Source organism: Haemaphysalis longicornis, unplaced genomic scaffold (genome assembly GCF_048455015.1).
Source record: "Haemaphysalis longicornis isolate Haplotype H1 unplaced genomic scaffold, Haemaphysalis longicornis Haplotype H1 scaffold_6, whole genome shotgun sequence".
Classification (NCBI taxonomy): Eukaryota; Metazoa; Arthropoda; class Arachnida; order Ixodida; family Ixodidae; genus Haemaphysalis; species Haemaphysalis longicornis.
The window spans coordinates 53,000,608-53,024,801 of record NW_027526407.1 but is presented as its reverse complement, the minus strand read 5'-3'; the positions used below and the strand labels follow the sequence as shown (position 1 = coordinate 53,024,801).

The 24,194-nt window shown below is 47.5% G+C and overlaps 1 protein-coding gene across 3 annotated transcripts in view; it reads left to right on the top strand.

The window, feature by feature from the left end:
• Window positions 1-1,026: 1,026 nt before the first annotated feature.
• Window positions 1,027-24,194, top strand: part of LOC144142677 (uncharacterized) — a 65,550-nt gene continuing 42,382 nt past the window's right edge. The window contains exons 1-4 of one of the 3 annotated variants that reach the window (XR_013317029.1): window positions 1,027-2,327; window positions 2,853-3,416; window positions 11,320-11,400; window positions 19,280-19,393. Coding sequence is in view for 2 of the 3 variants with exons in the window: in XM_077674336.1 (XP_077530462.1) it covers window positions 2,498-3,416; window positions 11,320-11,400 (1,000 nt within the window). In the remaining variant the exon portion in view is untranslated. Of the gene's footprint in view, window positions 2,328-2,481; window positions 3,417-11,319; window positions 11,401-19,279; window positions 19,394-24,194 lie in introns of those variants that run through there. The other 2 variants (XM_077674335.1, XM_077674336.1) reach the window with 2 other exon arrangements.

Here is a 24,194-nt window from a genome sequence, read left to right as displayed (position 1 = left end):
CACCAGCTCAGTCTATTTTTACTTTTCATACTTGTCAACACTGTTGAACAAGAACAGGAGATTACGCAAATATAGGGCAGAATATCAACACATGAGTGATATTTGGAGTGTTCCTTTATTAAAAATTCACGGACGCTCAGTTTTAGCGATAGCAAATGAAATACTACATCAACTGCAGCCTGCTGTTCGCCGCGCTACCTAGCGGAATTCTAAAACAATCGAACGGCAACAGCACAAAATGATCCGCTAGATAGGTTTCGAGTTCCGCTGGGAACGCTCGTGGAGTGGGGCAACGTGGTTCTATAAACGTTATAATAGTAGGGCGCCTCGATTCACGCGTGTCTCCGCTGTGCGGCAGCGCTGGCATCGAGGCACCCGGTTTGGAGCAGTGGAACGCGGTGAATTTTAACTGACACTAGCAAACCTCTAGCGTGTTATTCAAATTCAAATTCAATTTTATTTTTGTTCTCTCAACATAATACAATGTCGATGGTCTCCCTGGCAAGAAAGCTGTTGCTACAGCTTGTCGGGGCCAGGGAGCCAAATTGGCAGCTCAATGACGACTGTACACTGCGATTAAAACAAGGAATACAGCATAACAGTACCTTTGAGAAGGCTGATAAACATCACGAAAAAAATAAAAACAATAAAATACTTGTATAGCGAGCTTGAACGCATTGGTTCGGCGTCACATAATTCTATACAGGTAAAAAGAACAGACGAGACAATTCACGCATATTTACACAACAATATGGAAAATGAAATCTTGGAAGAAACGAGACGGGAGAGGAGCAGCATGAGTAGTAAGTGGAAAAGAGAAGGGAGGCATTTACTTCCCAGGGACGCCAGGCGACTATCGTCGTGTGTCGACATTTGTAACGAAAGGAGCAGATACGCGGCCAATTTTTACACAACCTCTCACCGCAGCAGAGATAGGGTGCGTCACGCTCACCCGCTCTTGCGTTCTGAGCGGGAACAATAGGACCGCCGACAGCAGTCTCGGCGCTGCAATGATATGGCCACTACCCACGGCAAGCTCCCTGAATTCAACCCCGAGGGCGGAAATTTCGATGTGTTTTTGGAGCGCTTCGAGACGTACGCCGAGGCTAACGACGTCACGGGCGACCAGAAGCGAGCTGTTTTCTTGACTGCACTCCCCGCGGAAGTCTACCCCACGCTTCAGGCCCTGCTTTTTCCGAAGACACCCCGTCAAGCATCCTTCGAAGAGGTTTCAAGCGCACTAAAAACTTTTTACAGCCCGAGGGGTTCCGTAGTGTCTGCAAGGTACCGGTTCAACAAACGAAAGCAGCATCGAAGCGAGACCATTACGGATTTCATCATCGCAATGAGGGAAATAGCTGTCCATTGGAAGTTCGGCGGTTTTCTACAGGATGCCTTGCGGGACAGGCTTATCGTTGGTCTTCGAAACGAAAGCATTCGAGATCGCCTCTTGGCGATGCCTGACGAGGAAGCCTCTTGGGAACAAGCCTGTCACATAGCGAAAGAAATGGAAGCCGTGAGTGAAGAAAATGCGAAGTATGTTCAGCCGCTAAGTAGTCCTGCGCGGACTTCGACTACTACCGCCAATATCGCGGCACCACAGTCGGACACCAGTGTCAAGGGTGAAACACCTACAGCTTCCAAGGCGAAGGTGCCAATGACAATGCCTCACGGAACTAAGCAAACGACTGAACAAGATGGAGCACGGTCGGACACCACTGTCAAGGGTGAAACGCCTACAGCTGTCATGCCGGAGGTGCCAATGACAATGCCTGGCGGAACTAAGCAAATGACTGAAGAAGGTGGAGCACGGTCGGACACCACTGTCAAGGGTGAAACGGATACAGCTACCAAGCCGAAGGTGCCATTGACAACGCCTCACGGAACTAAGCAAACGACTGAACAAGGTGGAGCACGGTCGGACACCACTGTCAAGGGTGAAACGGATACAGCTACCAAGCCGAAGGTGCCAATGACAACGCCTCACGGAACTAAGCAAACGACTGAACAAGGTGGAGCACGGTCGGACACCACTGTCAAGGGTGAAACGGATACAGCTACCAAGCCGAAGGTGCCAATGACAACACCTCACGGAACTAAGCAAACGACTGAACAAGGTGGAGCACGGTCGGACACCACTGTCAAGGGTGAAACGCCTACAGCTGTCATGCCGGAGGTGCCAATGACAATGCCTGGCGGAACTAAGCAAATGACTGAAGAAGGTGGAGCACAATCGGACACCACTGTCAAGGGTGAAACGGATACAGCTACCAAGCCGAAGGTGCCAATGACAACGCCTCACGGAACTAAGCAAACGACTGAACAAGGTGGAGCACGGTCGGACACCACTGTCAAGGGTGAAACGGATACAGCTACCCAGCCGAAGGTGCCAATGACAACGCCTCACGGAACTAAGCAAACAACTGAACAAGGTGGAGCACGGTCGGACACCACTGTCAAGGGTGAAACGGATACAGCTACCAAGCCGAAGGTGCCAATGACAACGCCTCACAGAACTAAGCAAACGACTGAACAAGGTGGAATACGGTCGGACACCACTGTCAAGGGTGAAACGGATACAGCTACCAAGCCGAAGGTGCCAATGACAACGCCTCACGGAACTAAGCAAACGACTGAAGAAGGTGGAGCACGGTCGGACACCACTGTCAAGGGTGAAACGCCTACAGCTGTCATGCCGGAGGTGCCAATGACAATGCCTGGCGGAACTAAGCAAATGACTGAAGAAGGTGGAGCACGGTCGGACACCACTGTCAAGGGTGAAACGGATATAGCTGCCATGCTGGAGGTGCCAATGACAATACTTCACGGAACTAAGCAAATGACTGAAGAAGGTGGAGCACGGTCGGACACCAGCGTCAAGGTTGGAACACCTACAGCTACCAAGCCGAAGGTGCCAATGACAATGCCTCACGGAACTAAGCAAACGACTGAACAAGATGGAGCACGGTCGGACACCACTGTCAAGGGTGAAACGTCAACTGCTGTCATGCCTGAGGTGCCAATGACAATGCCTGGCGAAACTAAGCAAATGACTGAAGATGGTGGAGCACGGTCGGACACCACTGTCAAGGGTAAAACGGACACAGCTGCCATGCCGGAGGTGCCAATGACAATACTTCACGGAATTAAGCAAACGACTGCACAAGGTGGAGCACGGTCGGACACCAGTGTCAAGGTTGGAACACCTACAGCTACCAAGCCGAAGGTGCCAATGACAATGCCTCACGGAACTAAGCAAACGGCTGAACAAGGTGGAGAACGGTCGGACGCCAGTTTCAAGGTTGAAACACCGACAGCATCCAAGCCAAAGGTGCTAAAGACAATGTCTGTCGGAAATACGCAAACGATAGAACCACGTGGGAAACACCGGCTGAGTGCCAGCGCCCCAGATACGCGTAAGCGAAATTTTTCTCTATTTCGCCAGCACAGTCGTGAAGTTTCAACCACGCGCGGTGAACGACGCGTTTCCGCATGTGTTTTCTCTCTCCGGAAACTGGTCTGCAAGCGATGAGGAGCACTCATGAGGCTTTAGGACCGGTTTTTGAGGCGACAAAAAAAAATATGCGTGGAGCCGCATCGCACTGAGAGTGTCGGGGACAGGAGAATCTTTAGTGATTTCTTAGCTGTGCGCCAAGGCGCACAGCTAAGAAGCAGCAGCAAAATACGTGGTTTGTGGGGGGGGACCTGCCATTGTTTGAACAAGCGATTTTGAGGAGTTCAACTAAAAGAAGAGGGCGAGGCGAGGTTTTTGCATAATCCTTTGTGTGTGCTAGCGGCGGCCCAGCAGTTTGTCTTGGGAATAATGCCAGTACATTTTTATTGCCTCGTAACAATATTTATTACATGCCTCTGGGATGATACTTGCAGAAACACGATGTATTAAGAGATGTAAGGCAGCTCCTCGATTTGCGACATCCCACGGGCAGCTTTCCTGGGGGATCTTAAGAGGATTAGTTACCAATGAATTGGGGAAAGCTTAGGTCTACTTTGGTCTGTCGAAAGGTCTTAAAATGTCTTAATTTTTTCTGTCTGTCTGTCTGTCTGTCTGTCTGTCTGTCTGTCACTCCAGTCAACTGCCTGCCAAAAGTTGACACAAAGATTTAAGGTGAAGGACATATAGGCAAAACCGTATACAAACTGCTAAAACCGCTGGCATGGCCCACACTCTTAAAAAAGGTGGGGGCGTTTACTAACGGAACACTAACCTATTACTTGTCACATCATCCACCAGGTAGTTAGTAACAGGAGGTAGTAAGTGTAGCACTAGTAAGTTGAATAACTGAAGCAGATAGTGCGCAGTACTACCTTCAGCAGGATTGTCCTAGTGAGTAAAACTGCGCTTATCTACTTGATTTTACTAACTGGCATTACATAATATAGTAACAAGCGCGTGCTTAATCTAATATGTACAAACTAAGATTTTTTGCCACTCTTTTGGCCGAGAAGGGTGTGAAAATAGTGACCCATGGCACACACCTTTAAAAGGTGTGTTAACTCAGTGTTGCACACGTTCCTGTAAAACAGGAACGAAAGCTCGTTCCTCGTTCCTTCCCAATTTTGAAACGAGTTCCCATTACAAGTTCCTTTATTGTGAAAGGAACGCGTTCCAGTTCCACCTCGAAATAGGGAACGTGTTGTTACATTAACGTTACATTTCATTTTTTTTAAATTAAAATGTGGTGCCGGATAATCCTGAGGCGAATATAGTGAGAAATCTAAAACTCACACCGAAATACGCATGTTATACAAATAGGAACACCGATGACAACAGATTATCTGAAGATAAATAGAATCCAAAGAAACGCTCCTAGACGAATTTTTTTGAGGGAGCACCGGATGAACTCCATACATGTCTAACTGCGATTATGGTGCTCGTCTATTATGGGTGCAATACATAGTGCACGTTCCACTTCGGTCTTAAAAATGCGGAGAAATGTTACTGCGCTTCAGATGTGCAGATAGAAAATTACTCACATGCAGGAACATAAATAGGTTTCTTGCTTAAGAAACAGTGTCGAAAGGAACAATAGATAGGCGTATAATGAATGGTTTTTCAATATTGCAGTTTATTTAAAATATTTCACAGGCCCTTTGCCGGGAATTGAGTAAGGGGGTTGCAAAAGTGAAGCTTTATGGATCGTAAAGCACAAATTGGCGAGTAACAAAACACGGCACAACAAGTAATGGCTATAACGGCTACGTGGTTCGCCCTACAAGTATAAGTCGGAAGGCGATAACAAAAAAAAAAAAGGTTAACAGCGTAGTCACACATGAAATCTACGCGCAAGAATTAGAAGGTATACCGAACACAATCAGGGTAGTAGACGAAGGGAACAACCAAAGATAGCCAAATATACCCCCTGTACATTGACCCGACGAGGGCGCGTTGAGTCGAAATGTAAACAGGATTTTTGGACTCAACTCCCCATGTATAAGCGGAGGGGGTTGGGTCGCACAGCCGCCGCGGCGAGTCCAGTCGACTCGGAGGAAGGGGGTAGGGTGGCTCGTTCGTCACGCTGAGTTGGCGGGCCGCGGGGAGAAGAATACCGTATTTGCGCGGTTCTAACGCGCCTCCAATTGTACCGCGCTGGTATGTTCGCGCCGGAAAATTAAAAAAAAAAAAACAATTTGATACTTACTGTACGGCGCAGATGAAAAAGACATGGCACCACGTACCTGAACGACGGATATTTTATTTGACGTATGCAGCTGTGGAAGCCAAATAATAAGATTTCTCATCCAGCTGCTGCTGGAGATAAAGTTATAGGGGAACATTGAAGCTGTTTGCGAAATCAAGTGACTTGATCTTCATAATTCTAAGCGTTACGGGCTAATTGCAGCAGCACAAGAAAATGTGCAACAGCTGACCAAGGTATGCGGCATGCCATTCAGGAATTATTGCGCCGAAATTCACTCACGTGGTATTCACGGGTTGCTTTTATTGAACAGAGGTGGATTTTTGGGGACTTCGTTTTCGTTCCGTATGGCAATGCTGCTTACCTCTTTAATGCCTATTCGGTTTTGAGCCCGATTGTAACGCGCACACAAACAAATCTTAAGGCTACCTTTTAGAAAAAGAGGGTGTGCGTTAGAATCGTGAAAATGCGGTAGCTCCTTTACCGCGAACCCCTCCACTCCCCTCACCTCAATTCTTTGGACGGGGTTCATATAAACGCGGGAGGGGTCGAGGTAGCTGGACCCGCCAGTCGACTCGACCCTTTATCGTCGAGTTCACGTATCCGGGGCTTATGTGGACACGACGCACAAATCAGTGGCTTTGGTTAGAAATACGTACAATAAATAACGCGGAGCCTGATCCCGCGCGTAAAAAAACATTTACACTAAAAATGATCAAAGCACAGGTTGAAACCGACACACTAAAGAACCTCTGAAGGCTGGCCGTCCACGTTCGGGCGGCCTCTCTCAGGTATTGTCCATACGGCACGCAACGAAATTATGCCCAAAAATGACGAAATTCCTGTCCTTTGTCAACACGACGCGTGCAATACAAAAGGACCTGGACCCCTTCCCGCCAGATGGGCGAGACACCGCGCCACGACGAACTGCGTGCGGACTCTGTAACTTCGAGCAGCACAGCATCCCGAGACACTGCGGCGTGCCCAGCCCTGTTGATAGCCGGTGACCCTTCTAATCACCTCACCGTGAGCGCAAGTCCCAAGACAGCAACGCACCCGCGCCTCGTGCGCACTAATGCGGTAATTACCCCTGACAATATACAGATACGGTGGGTTCACAAGGGACCTGCAGCGCCGCCCGGCAGGGAACAATTCTATCGCCAAGACGCGCATCCTGACCTGTCCAGATAGACAATGGAAGGTAAAAAAATTAAAGCGGTTCCACTCAACGTGAAAGCTGTCGTAAATGCAGAGCACCGTTATCCGCTTACTGCTACTACCCATCACGCTCTTCGCCTCCCTGTCTCACTTCTCTTTTGATGAATTGAACGGAGGTTTGTCCAAAGCAGTTCAAATTTCCCGCCTTCGCAGTGCTCGCGCGCCCCCTGCCTGGAACGAACAGCGCGAGCAGTTCTCGCACGTACCGGCACCTTACTGCGCAGTCCACAACGCGTTCGGTCCCATCTCCCCGCGAGGAGGACTCGAGTAAATGCGTCGCATAGGGGGTGGGTGTATTGCGTTAACGTTTAGTGTTTGGGGAGTTGGTGGTAGTGAATGCGTTGTTTCAGCAGCTTCTTGACGTAGTTTGAATGAGTCAAAGATAAAAGGCGCGTTCATAGCCTCCCATTCTGTGTCGGCTTTGTGGCGCAGTGGGTAGAGAACCATGTACATTGCGTTCCGCCCGCAGGGTCGAGGGATCGAAACCTGGCGCCAGATAGTATTTTCTTTTATATAGTGTAGGGGGAGGGGTGCGGACAACGACGGTGCGGACTACGACGGGACAACGCGGGTGACATCGTGAGTTACTGAAATGCTCCTCATTTGAAAGCATTCTCGCTGCTGCGCTATTCACCCGTTGAACGCCGCGTAAGCTCAACCGGCATGAAAGCAAGCACAAGCTGCGGCCCACGACGTTCGAGGAAGGACGTTCCGCTGAAGGGCGCAGGCACACTGGCCAGCTTTTAGGAAGAGAAAGACAATAGCGACTTGTGGATTTTTATGCTCGAGCCTTGGCATCAAAAACAGCCAAATCCTAGCAATTTAATGTTTGCAGAAGGAGCGCCGTTCCTGCCGTTCCTTCATAAACATAACGAGTTACCTTTACAGTTCCACCTACCCTTCATGGAACGACGGTGTTCCTCCGTTCCTCCAAGAAGGAACTAGTTCCAGGAACGCCGTTCCTTGGAACGCCGTTCCGTACAACACTGTGTTTACTAAAATAGAGTGCGCTTGTTAATACCCGAAAGAACGAATGTGGGCACCGCGGCACGACACAGATATAATACAAAATGCACTTATAACACTTGGACAACAAATAGATTGAGCAAGAAAATCAACGGAATGCACGGGGAGAGCGAATGTAACTTAATTACCTTAGAAACACATCTGCTCTTGCTTTCATAGCCAGTAGCGGAAAGTTCTCTGATAGGTCGGTTGGCTTACCTCAAAAATGAAACATTTGAGTGATTATTTTGGAATTATGCATATTGTAACGACAACTTTAGATGAAATGTTGCCTGTTGATGAAAACAACGTGACCAGCACCAATGCCAAGGCTTTTACCAAATGGGCGGAGGAAGCACACCAGCTCGCACGCGTCCCAATTCGACACCAACAAGAAATCGACGCCAAGAAGTACAACAACGCCGTAACGTCGAGTATCGACCAGGCGACCTTGTGTGGGTTCGGACGCCGATTCTCCGCCAATGACTTTCGGAGAAGCTGCTTCGGCGATACTCTGGGCCTTTTCGTGTTCTTCGCCATCTGTCAGATGGCGAAGCTACGAAGGGAACGCTACGAAGTCGTACCCGAGGACAACACAACAGCACGTTCTTCACGACGGAGGTCGGACACAGAAGTTTTCAGCATATTTGAGTCAGCATATGGATTTGCAAAAAGTTTTTATCGTCAGGTGGAGTAGGAATAGTGATGAAGTAATTACGTTTAATAAGTCAGAATTGTGTTAGTATCAATGAATGTTATTATCCAACAAGAGTTAGTAACTAAGTGCACGGTCCAGACTAGTGACAATATCATTTATGTCCATACCCACTGGCAGTACCTACGTACAGTTATGTCGGGTAGTAAAGTTTCTGAGGAGTTGTTAAATACAACCCGTTACAACCTTTTTGGCTAGCATTTCTGTTAGGAGTACGTAAGTGTCCCCATTATGCAGATCCAATAAAACCTCGGGCATGTCTGAGGCAACAGATATCAGTACACAGCCAAGAGTAGCAGCGTTCGTTTTACTAACAGAACACGTTGGATTTGTTTTTACGCAGTGAAATGAAGAAAACAACGAAACAGGAAAGAAAATACGTGAAAAAGAACTACCAGATCGGTCGCGAGCAGCGTCAGGGTAAACTGGGAAAATCTCACTGCATTTTACTACGAAAAAAAAAGAACGAGGATGACGACTAAGCACACAAGACGCTACAGCTAGATACAAACTGAAATTTTACTTTACGGTCATTAAACATAGAAAGATAACATAAAATCATTTTCCCGTCACCGCTACGACAGTCCTTCAATGCTTCTACTCACCACAGCACATCCGCTAAGCTATCTATCAGGCATGCGCCCTCGTAAAAAGCATAACTGCTTTTCTGTGGGAACCATCGAAGGCATGCTCACACAATTGTCTGAAGGAAAAAAGGAACAAAGGTAAAGGAAAGGCAGGAATTTCAACCAGGCTGTGGCCTAGTTTACTATCTTACACGCGGGGAAGGGGAGCAATAATAAAAAAAAACATGAAATTAGTAAAAGAAGGGTAAGGTAAGGACAGCGTACAGAGGTGTGCCCAGTGTTTCGAGACTATAGATGATAGAGTTCATTGACTTCATATAGAGTAGTCTCTTCTGCACCGTCTTCTGTACAGGTTGGTTGTTTTTTCGCAGCACAAGAACGCTTTTGTCCCCTTGTGCGTAGATTACGGAGAAGGCCAGTCGTCCAGGCTTTTCTCCTCAGAGAAAGGCCGCCGAGAATCCAGCTTCTGTGAAGTTGAGGAGAATTGCCTTCTTGTCGATGAAAAACGTGGACACTCGCAAAGAACATAGCGTTTGGTCTCCGGTGTGTCACAGACTGCATACGCCTCACTGTTTGCTATTCCGATCAAATACGAGTAAGCATTTATAAAGGCGAGTCCCAGCCAGAGATTGCAAAGAATGGTTGCAACAGTCCGTGGGAAGCCTAATTGAAGAGGACGCTGAAGGTGTGGGTCCAGAGCATTAATACGTGCGCTCGTGAACTCTCGGGTAGTCCATTGCTTGCTTCTTCGCTGTAGATATTATAAGCATCGTTAATCTCCTGTAGGGTTGGGTCACTTTCATAACCTAACACATTTCGCCGTTAAACACTGGGACGCACCCAGGGCACCACTTACGTGGTCGGCCAGATGGTGGTGGTGGTATGGCTTATCAAAAATAAGCATACCCACTTAGTAGGATTGGACAAGAACAGTATGTTTTTTGATGAAAATGAATTACACGAGGCTGAATCGTAAAGCAGAAGAAAGAATTGAGTGCGTAGATTCAAGAGAGATAGGGAAAAAAGACCGAAATAGATTAGATAAAATAAAATAAAAGTAAGCCTCATCGGAGTAGTTCTAGCACGGCAGACGAGCCGTCTCCGAAATGAATGAATGGATGGTGTGACAAACATCCCTGTGGCAGTGGCTCAGCTTTGTGCCCCCAAACGATAAAAGCCCTGGCAGAGTCAATGGCAGTCCAAGCCATCGCAGGGGAGTCTCCAGCAACCTACTTCGATCATTGGGAAATCGGCGGAAAAAAAAGAAAAAAAAAAGTTCATTAGATTCAATTTCGTGGCAAAAGTGGCACAAGGGAGAGGTTTGGGGCCTTCCCGATATAGGTATCGATTAAGTGGGTGGGGAGGGGATACCACAGCGAAAAGAGGTCAGGGATAATTCGCACGAGAGAGTTTTAGAGACTCCTTTTCTAGCAGAAACTGAGGTGTTCGAGTTCAGGAGAACTGTGGAGCCCATGATCAGACATGCCTTCGGTCAACAAGTATTGGCGATAACGAGCTAGCAACACGCAAGCGAATGTGGGAAGCACCTGTACAATCAGCAGATCCAATGCCAGTTTAGCTACTTATCAGCGGCTTCATTGAGGGCTAATTTATAGTGGCCAGGCCGCCAAAAAAGCCTAATTTCCCGCAAATGAGTGAGTATGCAATAGCAAAATATTTTAAGCGTAGTATTAACAGTTTCTGAAGAAAGAGCCACGCATGCGGAATGAGAGCACATGAGCAACATCACTGAAGGTCGCGGGGTGCCCCCCCCCCTCCCAGCGAGCCTCCTGTGTACTTCTTATTCGTACTCCTCGTCACTTTTTTCACGGGTGACATGCAATACGGGAATAATCAACTAGCACAACGTTCTGCTTTAATTGACAAAATTTCTATTGCATCAATAACGGAACGACTGAAATGGGAGAAAAAAATGAAGTTCTGGCGGGGGAAAGAAGAGAGACGTATACATGATAGGGCGGCAGAAGGCTATCAGCTTTAGTGGAATTTTGAAGCAAAGTGAGCAGACACGGAAAGTGTTCAATTTAGAAACATAATGCACGAGCCAATAGAAGTTACAATCTTTCAGAGATGTTCTGTGGGTCCTTTATAAACGCTCACGTATTTTTTATTTCAGCACTGCACAGAAAGAAGCCCAGATTTTCCGTACCTGAAGATGCCAGTCACAGCTCCAAGCAAGATGTGCATGACGAAAAGGGTATTGCTTTGGATCTGCGCAACTACACCTACAAACCCAGACTCAAACTCTTCACTTGTCAGGTACTTATTTCCCCTGGTTACTTAAGGTTCCAGATGTGCGTCGACGCTTCTTGCCTTCAAGATTCAAGGTTTTCGGACAGTGGCGTACCGCATTTTTTTGGTTAACCAAGCCTCTGAACTGCGAGAGTGAACTAATCTATAGGCGAGAAAACAAGTTATGCAAGGAACATAATTAACACTTGCAACCCGGAGGGCACAAACGGGAATCTTCCGGGCTCACTGCAAACGTCCATTCGTTCATGGGGGACACCCCGCAGACGTATAAGGGAATTTATGGCTACACAAAATATGAGGGCCACATCTACCTAAAAGTGCCATGAAAACGAAGGACTACCTTTTTAGTTTTAAAGAACTAGTCTTTGGTAACTAGCTCACTGTATTTCACCCGCAAAAGGCAATTTTCAACTAGAACCTAACGAAAGAAATAATTAAAAACTTCAAATTTCGCACTGCGGGACGTCAACAGTGCCATAAAAAAGGGGGATAGTGGGTCTCTTCGTCTTACAGTCTCGCACTAGTCCGCGGATCATGCGTGGGTAGTCCGAGGATTCGCCACTCCATAGAAATACATGCAAAAGATAAGAAGAATGCCGGATTGCTTCCCGCCCGAGGAGTTTTTGGAGAGTCCGAGACCGAACATCTAAGACACTCATTAAAAACATATCTATCAGTGTGTTCACTGTACGTTATCAATGAAGTGGTGCAAACCAAACGGAACCAAAGGTCCCACTTCAATCATGTTTCTTTAGGGTGGCGTTGTTCGGCGGCTGCCATTGCAACAGGCAAGATTCCGTAACGTCATAGAGAGAAGTGGTTGCAGAGCTACGCAAACTTCACATGTCTTCTTCAATATCTCTACTATTTGTTTGAAGTTTTCCATAAAATTGGTATTATTGTTATAAGGACAGAGCATACAGCTATATATATATATATATATATATATATATATATATATATGTATATAATAAATACATAGCAGAAGGAAATCTGTCGCTGTAGCCGCGCACCGCCGTGGGCGCTGCCATAGCAGCGAGCGACTGTCCTTGCCTACTTGGCTTGGCTAGCCACATGGCTTCTTTAAAACTTGAAGCCAAAATGAAGCACAAGTGTAACATTTTTCGTTGTTCCTTCAGCATAAAGCTTTTAAAATTTCTTGACAAGTGAACCGTGTTTGCACTTTATTTTTATAATAATTCACTAAATTGAAATAATCTTTTTACAATAGTATTGTTGCTTTTTTGAAGTCACGCAAAACTTTTCAGGCTGTTCATGAGTTATGCCAAGGAGAAGGGGAACGTGTCTCCTCGTGACATGACGGAACGCTCGCTGAAGCGCGGCTCTCCTAGCCAGTGGCGCCAGATTTCCCTCCAGTATATGTTACAGTGAAATCTCCATATAACGAACTTCAAGGGACGGCGGGAAATTGCTCGTTATTCTGAAACGTCGTTGTATCGAAAATCGCAAAATTTAAGACAACAAATAACATTTCAATGCCTGGAATGACCTACCTGTAGAGCTGTGCATCCTTGAAGTCATTTTTCAGAAACAAATGCACAAGTGATCATGAAACAATGTACGTTTATTTAAAGTAGCTGGCAATTTTCTTCTGGTGCGTGCAGCGCAAGCTTCCTAGCACGAAAAACTCTAACTCTTCCATATTACCACGTAACAAGAGTAAGGACAAAATAGTCCGGGTGAGTGATGGTAATTTAATAAGGTGAACTTGTGCCTCCTAGCAATTCAGCGAAGCAGTTCCTTCCTCCAGCACACCACGCGCTAGACTGGCGTTCTAGCTCGCCCGGCTCGCTCCACGTGCTCTCGCGCACAACTGCCAGAGACACTCTGCTCCTCCACGTTGTCGTCGACAGTTCATCGGCACGCGCTGAAGAGAGGTGTCTGGTTGTTGTTGTTGTAAACTTTATTAGAAAGGAAGGCCAAAGGCCAGGTGGGGCGGGGGGGAAGGGAAGGGAGGATGGAGCACTGTTCTTATGATGCCGGCTTCAAGGGTTCTCTTCAGATGTCGTGCAGACCACTGCTAAATTGCCCGTACTAGGCCGCTTTTTGTGGCATAAATGGCGATTTCGAAGAGTGTGTCGTGTGAGAGGGATGTTGGGTCGATGTAGGTAGAGGTGTCGTGGTGTGGGGGAGTGAATGTAGGAAATCGAGAAAACTTGGGGCAGTGCCAGATGAGGTGATGAAGATCGGCTGCGATGGAGTGGTGGCAGTAGGGACATCGGGGGGCGTGCTGGGGATAATACCATTGTCGAATGGTCTCTGGTGCCGTACAGGTGTTGGTCAGGAACTTGTTCAAGAAGATCTCTTGTGCTCGGGTCAGGGTGGCGAAGGAGGTGAGGTGGCCAGGTGGCTGGAGGCGTTCCCTTCGTCGTCGTCCTCTTTAAACTTCTTGTACGCGTGACAATATTCCCGTGGACTGACTCCTTGGCCGCGCGGTTTTCCCCGGAAATGCGTCATTTTAGTACGCTGCCCCGCCCATCCGCAGTCGTCACGTGCTGATCGCAGTCTTAGTGCTGCCGCGGCACCCTCAGAGGCATGGTCGTTCATGCCGTCCTCACTGCCGCCTTCATCCTGAACGCTCATGCTCTGAAGATTGTCCTCTGTGTTCAGCTCCGCTGATGTCCGTGAAGATCCAGCAAGCAACCCGAGCAGCGGCGGAACGTAGAAAAACTCGAGGTGGGGCGCGAATAGCGCGGCCGCGGCTTTCTGGACTGAAGAGGTCACCCATGCTTCATTTTTTTAAGTGCGAATGCACTTCTTAAGCGAGCCTGAAGCGTCCGCCGCCGTCCGCATAGCAACAGCTGCGGGTGCGCGCGCTCCTCGTCTTCCTTGGCAACGGCGGGAGATGGGCGCGCGCTGCCTGGCCGCTGACATGTCACATACCCACGTGGGGGATTGGCCAGGAATCGGGCGTGAGAAGGGCTAATGCACCCGCTTAAAGGAGTACTGACACGAAATTTCAAAGCTGAGATCCGCTCTAGCAATCAAGTACAACGACAACACAAATAGGTGTCTGTGAATAAATGCATCTTTCTTTCTTTGTAGTTGTGTGTGTGTGTGTGATCTCTCTTTCGCGAACATTACCGAACCGCGCAAATTCAACTCGTGCATTCGCACTTTCACATTCTTCCCCTCGGGGAAATGCGGGGAATTTTTAAGTGCGAATGCACTTCTTAAGCGAGCCTGAAGCGTCCGCCGCCGTCCGCATAGCAACAGCTGCGGGTGCGCGCGCTCCTCGTATTCCTTGGCAACGGCGGGAGATGGGCGCGCGCTGCCTGGCCGCTGACATGTCACATACCCACGTGGGGGATTGGCCAGGAATCGGGCGTGAGAAGGGCTAATGCACCCGCTTAAAGGAGTACTGACACGAAATTTCAAAGCTGAGATCCGCTCTAGCAATGAAGTACAACGACAACACAAATAGGTGTCTGTGCATGGCACATACCCACGTGGGGGATTGGCCAGGAATCGGGCGTGAGAAGGGCTAATGCACCCGCTTAAAGGAGTACTGACACGAAATTTCAAAGCTGAGATCCGCTCTAGCAATCAAGTACAACGACAACACAAATAGGTGTCTGTGAATAAATGCATCTTTCTTTCTTTGTAGTTGTGTGTGTGTGTGTGTGATCTCTCTTTCGCGAACATTACCGAACCGCGCAAATTCAACTCGTGCATTCGCACTTTCACATTCTTCCCCGCGGGGAAATGCGGGGAATTTTTAAGTGCGAATGCACTTCTTAAGCGAGCCTGAAGCGTCCGCCGCCGTCCGCATAGCAACAGCTGCGGGTGCGCGCGCTCCTCGTCTTCCTTGGCAACGGGGGGAGATGGCACATACCCACGTGGGGGATTGGCCAGGAATCTCCTCGTCTTCCTTGGCAACGGGGGGAGATGGGCGCGCGCTGCCTGGCCGCTGACATGGCACATACCCACGTGGGGGATTGGCCAGGAATCGGGCGTGAGAAGGGCTAATGCACCCGCTTAAAGGAGTACTGACACGAAATTTCAAAGCTGAGATCCGCTCTAGCAATCAAGTACAACGACAACACAAATAGGTGTCTGTGAATAAATGCATCTTTCTTTCTTTGTAGTTGTGTGTGTGTGTGTGTGATCTCTCTTTCGCGAACATTACCGAACCACGCAAATTCAACTCGTGCATTCGCACTTTCACATTCTTCCCCTCGGGGAAATGCGGGGAATTTTTCTTAATGGTGGAATAAATTCAAACTCGAATTCAAAGTGCGTCCAATCGCTCGTCCAACTTTCAAAGACAATGAAATCGGAAACGAAGAACGAACCCATGCGACGATTTTTCGGACACTAAATAAACGCATCCACGCAAGATCTATATGCACACCGATATGTGGTTTATGATATAAAGGTATGGTATATCGTACTCCTTCTTCATATTCGATGTACTGTCTTATCTAGATCCGTTCCTTTTTCCCGATTTCAACGTAACCATTTTGACACACTGGAAGCCCCGTATCATGCACGCGCCATGTGTCCACAGACCTTATCGGAGCTTCTAGGTCGACCAACCGGTCCATGGGTAAAAGCATTAGATTTTTGAAATAACGCCTTCGGTCGCACATAGATAGCTCTCGCTTTAATAGTTTGGTTGAACATTACAATATGCCATATTACAAAATAAACAATCCCTGTGCGCGCGCACACACACACACATATTTCCCACCCACTGAATAGGCCCGTGCACCCAATTAATCTCTTTTTTTCGTCCTTATAGTGATCTTTGCAGTGTACGTATTTTAAGGAAATGGTTACGGTGCGCAATTTAGATTATTTTATCGGTGTTTTCTGTGCGCAGAGTCTAGTACTAACGTAACCTCTCGTTTTTACCCTGCCGTGGCATTGCCCTTTTTTATTTGCTTCGAGGTAGATGCTGATTGGGGACTGCATATGTTGTCGGACTGGCTGAGGGAACGCGTTTGGGTAGAGCCAGTGTGACGTAAACAACACGTGGTTCCATACCTGCATTGGGTACTGCGAGTCGACGCGCCATGCAGAAACGGGCTTTCAGCCGCACGGCAACACATTCTAGCACGCATTTATCATTCTTAAGAGCTGTAAATACAAACTAAACATGGCTAAAGTTGAAAAGGAGCGGAGGAATGAACGTCTATTTTGAGCAAAGCGGGACATCAATGTCTGTCCTAGGAGAATTTCTTATCAAGCAACGTTTCACGGGAGTAGGCCGTACACGGGAGTAGGCGGTACATTTGAGGAAGGCAGCCGGCTCCTGAGTGTCGCTAAAGCGTCCCGGGGGCAAATTTTTTTAGGGATACCATGTACCGGTCTTCTGTGCGGTATAGACATCTTGCGATGGGTAATGCTTGCGTTTCCCCAATCCCATGGAGAATAAAGAACTACCTGTACGTACGGTTACGGTTGGGGTGTTGGAACCGATCCGCGAACCGGTTCAGTTGATTTATCCGCGAAGAAAACAGTTCGCGCAACTTGCACTTGTGGTGTAAGGCTGGAGAAACAGCAGAGCTGGCGGCCCCTCTCCCTCTTTCGGAGACCCGGCATTTGCACCTCGCATCTATTTCCGAACTTGCCGCTGAAAGTTCTTCATAATTGGCAGGCCCGGATCATTTCGTCCGCAGCCTTTCACATCCCTCCCTAAGCGGAGCGCGGTAGCACGCGCTACAACCCGCGGCAACCGGCTTCGCGAATCGGCGTCTGTGCTCCCCAATTCAGGCGCGAACGCACGCGAACTGGCGAGGAGGACAGCACGCGGGAGATCACACCATGAACGCTGGGAAGAATGTTCTCGAAGTTTGAGCTGTACCGCGCCGGGCGTATCGCACGAGGGGCACGCTCACCGGCGTTCGATATTTTTTCTTGGAATTTTTTTTGGTAAAGTTGGACGGAGGAACTAAAAGCTTAAATAACTTTGCTGTTAAAAATGTATAGTGGCTTAAAGCGCGATCGGCTTTATAGATAGCGACCTGCCCCATTGAAGCCGGCGACGATGACCGCCAGCGCGCCCAATTGCTGGGTAGGACGGCGGGTTCCGTCAGGTGAAGCTAAATTTAATCTACAACCTCGCCAGCTTTCCTTTTCTCTCATTGAAGCCTGAGACTTGCGGCATTGAGTTTAGAGGTCGTACCGATACCTATTGTCCCGATTAGTATTCATAATACGCGCCAGCACATAGAATCTACTCGTCGGTCGGGACCCGAATCTCCGCTGTGCATAAGTCTACATACAGAATTAAACCATACTGGTATCATATCTGTATCTGCCTGATTGACTAGCACTATTAATCTTTGAGCATTTACGTTCATTGAAACATTTGGAACCTTTGCTATCTTTGGCTTTACGTTGAGGAGATTTCTTTGTTGCGTGAACGTCGTATGTTCACGTGCAAAATTTGACGGGAAAGGCTTGAATTTGTGTAAAGCAGATCCAACGGGGCCATTTTGAGCACGGAAGCACCGTCATTCTTGCGCGGAAACAAAACTTTTTTTCCAGCGAAGGAACAATCAGTCGACGCAAACTTCTTGAGGGTCCACGGCCCTTTCACATAAATGGTGTCATTCCTCTAGGGGCTGTCCAGAGGTGGATTTCCAGCCCTACAAACGGCATATTTGGGTATACGACAGTTAAGCCCGTTCAGGACTTCGACGAGATCCGTATACGTAGTTATCTTAGAGATATCTCTTTGAGCCATGGTGCCCTCTACCGAAGCGATAGCAACCATATGAAAGGAAATTGCCTTTGCCGCGTTGCTGCTGGCTCTGATCACCTGTGTGTGTGGGGGAGAGAGACACTCTTTGATAAAGAGGAAAACGCAGAGAGGTTTGCCGGCATAAGTTCGGCGACATGCTACTCGGAAGAGAAAGGAGGACAGGGAAAAAGAGTAGTTGGTGTAGTTAAGAAGAGTAGCGGAAGAGCAAAAAAATCACGCGAAGTATGCAACGTGGTAGAAACACCGATGGCCTGGATAAAGTCGAATAGTGCAGACAGGGCTTTGCGCTGAGCAGAGGGAGAGGGCCATGGTCTAAGTAATAGTCTCAGAGTCATTAGTACAGGGTGGATACAATCAATTTTATGCTGTAAACGGCATAAGCAGATCACTCCAGTAATATATGTTCGAGTGTTTCAGTGGAGCCACAATTATCACAATATGGGCTTGATGTCTGGCCTATCCGATGTAGATAGGAGCTTGTTAATGCCGCGTTCAGCCGGAGCCTATGAAGTAGCGTCTCTAGTCAGCGGGGTAGAGGCTCTGGCAGCCACATTCTAATATGTGGATCTATGTCATGTAACTGTACCCAACAATATACCATCGGGTTCACTTAAAGTGCGATGCAAAAAAGTTGCTCGGTATCCCGAAACAAATTCTTATGAGACGAGAGTGCGAAAGCGTTTATTTTGGATATTTTTGTTGTCGATGCTTCCACCGATGTCAGCCTTGCAACCTTGACAGTGTACTCGCTGCGGGTACTTGTTGCAGAATCCCTAATGGTTTTGCGACACTGCCTCGACTGAAGCTGAAGGTCTACCAAGACTGCGGGTGCTGTGCACACGCATTATGTGGCTTTTTTGTGATGCACGCCCTGGCGCTACCGCGTCGTTTCAAAACGACGGCCTTTCGTTTTAGAGAATTGATCCCCACGACGCCGAAAATATTGACGCGTTTTCTGCTGCCCGGCTGCATATCTGATAAAGGGACTTATGCTTAGTATACAGGTGATATGTGATGATCGCCATTATTAGGGGCGCGTGCTGCCGTTTGTGGTGTAATATGTGCGCACAAATTCGCTTATTTCAAGCAGGTGGCACTTAGTCTCCGGAGATCAAAACACGGTGGAGAGCGGTGGCGAGTGGTTGATGCCGTTGGCTGCCGCTTGTTCGGGACCGCTGAGCAGCCATGTTTCTCGCCGTGGAGGGTGAGTGAGAGCGGTTCGTGGAGGAGCAGCGTTGCTCCTCGCCGGATAACCGTGCGGCGGAGGGACTAACCTGTTGGTGGGAGGGAGGAACTGCGCGGCTCAAGAGACGAACAGGGAAAGTTGCTCCCTTTTCTGCCTGTTTTATTAGGGTGAAAGATTTTGCTAATAATTCCTGTCAAAGCTAGAGCTAACGGATTCTTTTTTAGAGGACGCACAATGCCTTTGAGGATTTGCCAGCAGATACATTAGCTGGCGATAGGTGCAGCCAGCACCTCAGGCTCCGAACAACAGTCCCAGGGCAATACATACTCCGCTATATAGGACACACACCAAAACAGGCAATTATGGGCACGGAAGATGTCAAATCGCACACTACCAATTTACTGGCAGTTGGTAGTTGCAAGATTCATGAACGGCAGTATTTACTCGATACTAAGCACCCCTTTCTTTCCTCGATCGCGATGCCCAAAGTAGGCGGGGTGGTTAGATTCGAAATACCGAAATTGACCCTCCCCCCTTCCACCTGCCACTTTTCTTGGAGGCCGTAGCTCGACGAGACGAGAGCATGGATTACTGTTTCATTTAGTCAACATCCAACAGAAAAATAGCTAGAGACAGTGAACCCACAGTTTACGTATGGTACCCAGTCACCTTCACTACCATTTGAGTCCGCTGTGCAGCTATTGGGCCGCCGCTTTCAGTCTCTCTCAGCAGGTCGTCAGTTGTTCCGTTGAGGTGGTTTGGAATTGAAAACTTCATCAATTACTCGGCCATTGCATCAAATTGAGCCTGTTTTCACTCGAATGAAATGGACCTTGCTATGGTTGCTTAGAAAAGGGGGTCCTAGATATGCATGCAAACTTTTGTTCCAAATTTTTCTCTAAAGTATGAGATGGTGCTTACAACCAGGGGATGCTTAGAATCAAGTAAATACGATAGTTCCTCGATCTTAATATGTGTACAAGTGCCAGTAAATCGAGTAAATACGGTATATACCAACGCAACAAAGTGAGACGATGAATTCGCGTCAAATGCCCTTGTTTCCAACCAATTAAACCAGCACGTATACACACACGCATTGCGCAGTAACAGATATATCAGCAAGCATAGCGTGTGCTTACCTCAAGGGAAAATCGGTAATCTAGCAATGCGTCCCTCCATGAAATATACCTGGATTGAACTCCCAGCTGCAACCCCAGACGCCGCAAACAGGGTCCTGCCAGCCCCGAACCAAACCAGGCACTACCTGTCCTGACAGCACCTAACGGGAAGGACTATCCCAGTCTAAAATTACAACAGGAATACCACAAAAACCTAACAAGAATTCCTGTCGAAAGAGAAAAAAACTTTGTTGTGACAAGAGACGTCCTGTTGTTACGAAAAAGCTATCTGTTGTTACGATACAAATTTCTGTCGTAACGACAAAGTCAATTTTCTCAACGACAAACACTCCTTCGGTCACACAGAACTGCCATTTCCGCTACTCTTCACAATAGGCAATAATATTGACACCATGTGCAACTTCTGATGCAACATTAGGATCAAGACAAGGCAGGAATGCGGCACGACGGAACAACAAACTGAGGATAGGAATACGACACACGACAGAACATCAGAATCCCGCCACGACAAGAATACGACAAGACGACAGTACAGACACACGCAAATACGACAAAACTACAGAAATTTTTCTTGTAATCTTTTTCAATTCCAAGAGAATTTGAAACGAACTCCCACAGCTTCCCGACACAATCACAACACGCCAATGAAGTTTGTAAATCAAGCTCCAGCACACATCCTAATGTACTCCAGCTAGAGAGTACAAAATACGCGGAGGTCCTAACTCACCATAATAGTCGCGTAACATATAAGGGCATTCTCGACCGAGATCAATGTGCTGAAACTATGCATTCATACGGAACACTGCAAACACACCCCACAACGGAAGGCTGACCGCTACAAGCACCAATGAAGAGCAGAAGGAACTGGAGGCGCACATCAGGCAGCAGCTTTACCACATTACCAGAGTTACGTCTTCAAAAATGTGGGGAGGACCGCGTGCCTAAATACATAAAAGCTAAAAAACTCTCTCTTTCTCACTCTCTCGAATCCGCCATGGTGCCAACGGCATTCTTGGGGAAAGATTCCTTGCGTTTCTTTTCCCGGAGAAAAGAGTCCCCAAATTTTACCCAGAGAAAAGGTGCTGATAAAGGGCACACGATATCACTCTAATTGACTCGCGCTGCTAAGGTAACCCAACATTCACTTGATTTATGGGCACGGACATAGGTACAAGGGGGCCATCAAACTGTGATGCCCTGCGTCGTTTCCTAGGGACTTCGGAAAGCCGCAGAGAAAAACCCCAACAGCAAGGGCCTGGACTGATCTGTTGCGAGAATATACTCAGTAATACAACACCAATGCTGCGTCTTTGGCGCTCTAATAAATTGCCGTTTACCCACGCTTGGCTACAGAATAATTCACTGTGTGTCCCCTTTTATAACCTGTTCAACTTGCAACCGAAGCTAAAGTACTTGCTGGGGCGCTTCAATATCGAAGTAAAAATTGCATGTCCCGGAAATTTGATTATTTTTGAACTACCCATAGTGTGGAGAATTAAGGTGCTGTTAAAAAATAGCATCAAAGTTCTGACTGATTATTATGGCGATAGAAGATGCAGAAGACACTTGAGGTTTGTGTGCAGCTTGCGGCAGAAATGAATTTATCTGTTGGAATTTTTGGGGGGATAGGCAGAGTTGGTAATGCCCCTTCTATCCCTCCAGAGATCGAAAATTTTAAGTGGTGCGTTTGGCGTGTCCCCCTTTGTGCGTAGACCATTGGTGCGAGTGGTCATTCCTATGGCACTGAACTTTCGTGGTGTCACGGACAAGGACGTTGGTGTCATTTATCCGTGACTCCGGTCTAAAACAAAAAACTGTATGAAGGTTTGCCTTTACTTTAGTACTGTGCGTGTGCTGCGTGTGAGTTACTGCGTCTGTCAGTTTCGGTTCGCTAATCTGCGTTTGTTAGTGTTTGTATGCGTTTTAGGGCACGAAGCACCTTAAGGCCGAGGCCTGTCCGGCGTGTGGCATCCGCGCTCACGGCACAGCAACGTTTAAATCGAAACATCTGTGAACAAAATATTCATAAAAGGTTAACAAGAAAAAAATAAAAGGTTCACAAAACGTTAGCGAGAGAGAGAGAGTGTGTGTGCTGTTGGAGAGCTGGGCTGCGCATGTGTGAGGAGCATTGAATTGGATTGGATTGGATTAAATTTAATTATATTGTATTGGATCGGATTGGAAATTGTTTTAGCAGCAGTAAGCACCCTCGTGGGTGATTTACGGTAACAGCGATCGCCAGTGCTTCGCCCAATCGTCGTGATTCGCTTCGCGGAGATGCGTGAATTTTTTTTATGTCTTCGCTTCTTTCGCTTATCTAGGCCCTCTCATGTTCATATGAAGTAGCAAGCCGAGCTCGCTGCATGGCTGACTTCTCGTTATCATTAAAGGCATGCCTCCCTCCTTCGTCCCATGCACACATTTTATCCGCCTGATAAGAGCGCGGGCGTTAGGGAGGGTCGGAATTTTGCGCTTCGAGAGCAAAGATAAGGTGAATGACTATTCTGGCATACCCATCTGTCTCTGACTGCTCGATATTATAAAAACTTGGACATTGGTATGTTTTTCTTTTAATAGGCCAGGAACTCCGAGGCTTTGTTAAATAAAATGAAACGATAACAACAACGCTGCTGACTTTTTAGACTACCGGGACCACCTGTAGAAAAAGTGTTCTGGCTGTTAGGAACATAAACTGACGAGGAAAAGAATTTTAAAACATGTAACATAATCATTTAGGCGTGGGTGTTTAGGGCTGCATGGTTGACCCTGGCTCTTTACACTTTAAAGACCCTCCATACTCTTCGCTTCCGCCACATAAGCAGCCGTTATCGCGATGAAGGGGGTTCAGTACACCTTTACGATTTTTCATCCAGGGTGGCCGCCGGTTATATCTGATTGGGAAATACGTAGCTGGCGACACGCGTCAGCACTCTCAACTTTTTTAAAGACGATAGTCTTTTTTGGGCTACTTGAACGGGAAAATTTTGGTCTGTCTGTCTGTCTGTCTGTCTGTCTGTCTGTCTGTCTGTCTGTATGTCTGTCACTCTATTCAGCCAGCCGGCCGAAGAGAAACAATTGCTTATATACTCTATATAGTCTTATATATGTAATCTTATATACATATGCTTATATAATCTTATATACTCACAGCAAAATCTTAACGTCTACGTCCGTTTTTAATTTTAATACTTGTCAACAGTGTTGAACAAGAACATGAGATTACGCAAATATAAGGCAAACAATCAACACATAAGTGATATTTGGAGCATTGTTTTATTAAAAATTCACGGAAGCTTGGTTTTTGCGATAGCAAATGAAATACTACATCAAGTGCAGCCTGCTGTTGCCCGCGCTACCTAGCGCAATTCTAAAAAATCGAACGGCCACAGCAACAAATGATCCACTCGATAGGTTTCGCGTTCCGCTGGGAAGGCTCGTTGAGTGGGGCAACGTGGTTCTATAAACGTTGTAGTAGGGCGCCTCGATTCACGCGCGTCTCCGCAGTACGGCAGCGCTGGCATCGAGGCACCCGGTTTGGAGCAGTGGAACGCGGTGAATTTTAACTGACTTGAGCAAACCTCTAGCGTGTCATCTTGGAAGGAACGAGACGGGAGAGGAAGAGCATGAGTAGTGAGTGGAAAAGATAAGGGAGGCATTTACTTCGCAGGGGCGCCAGTCGA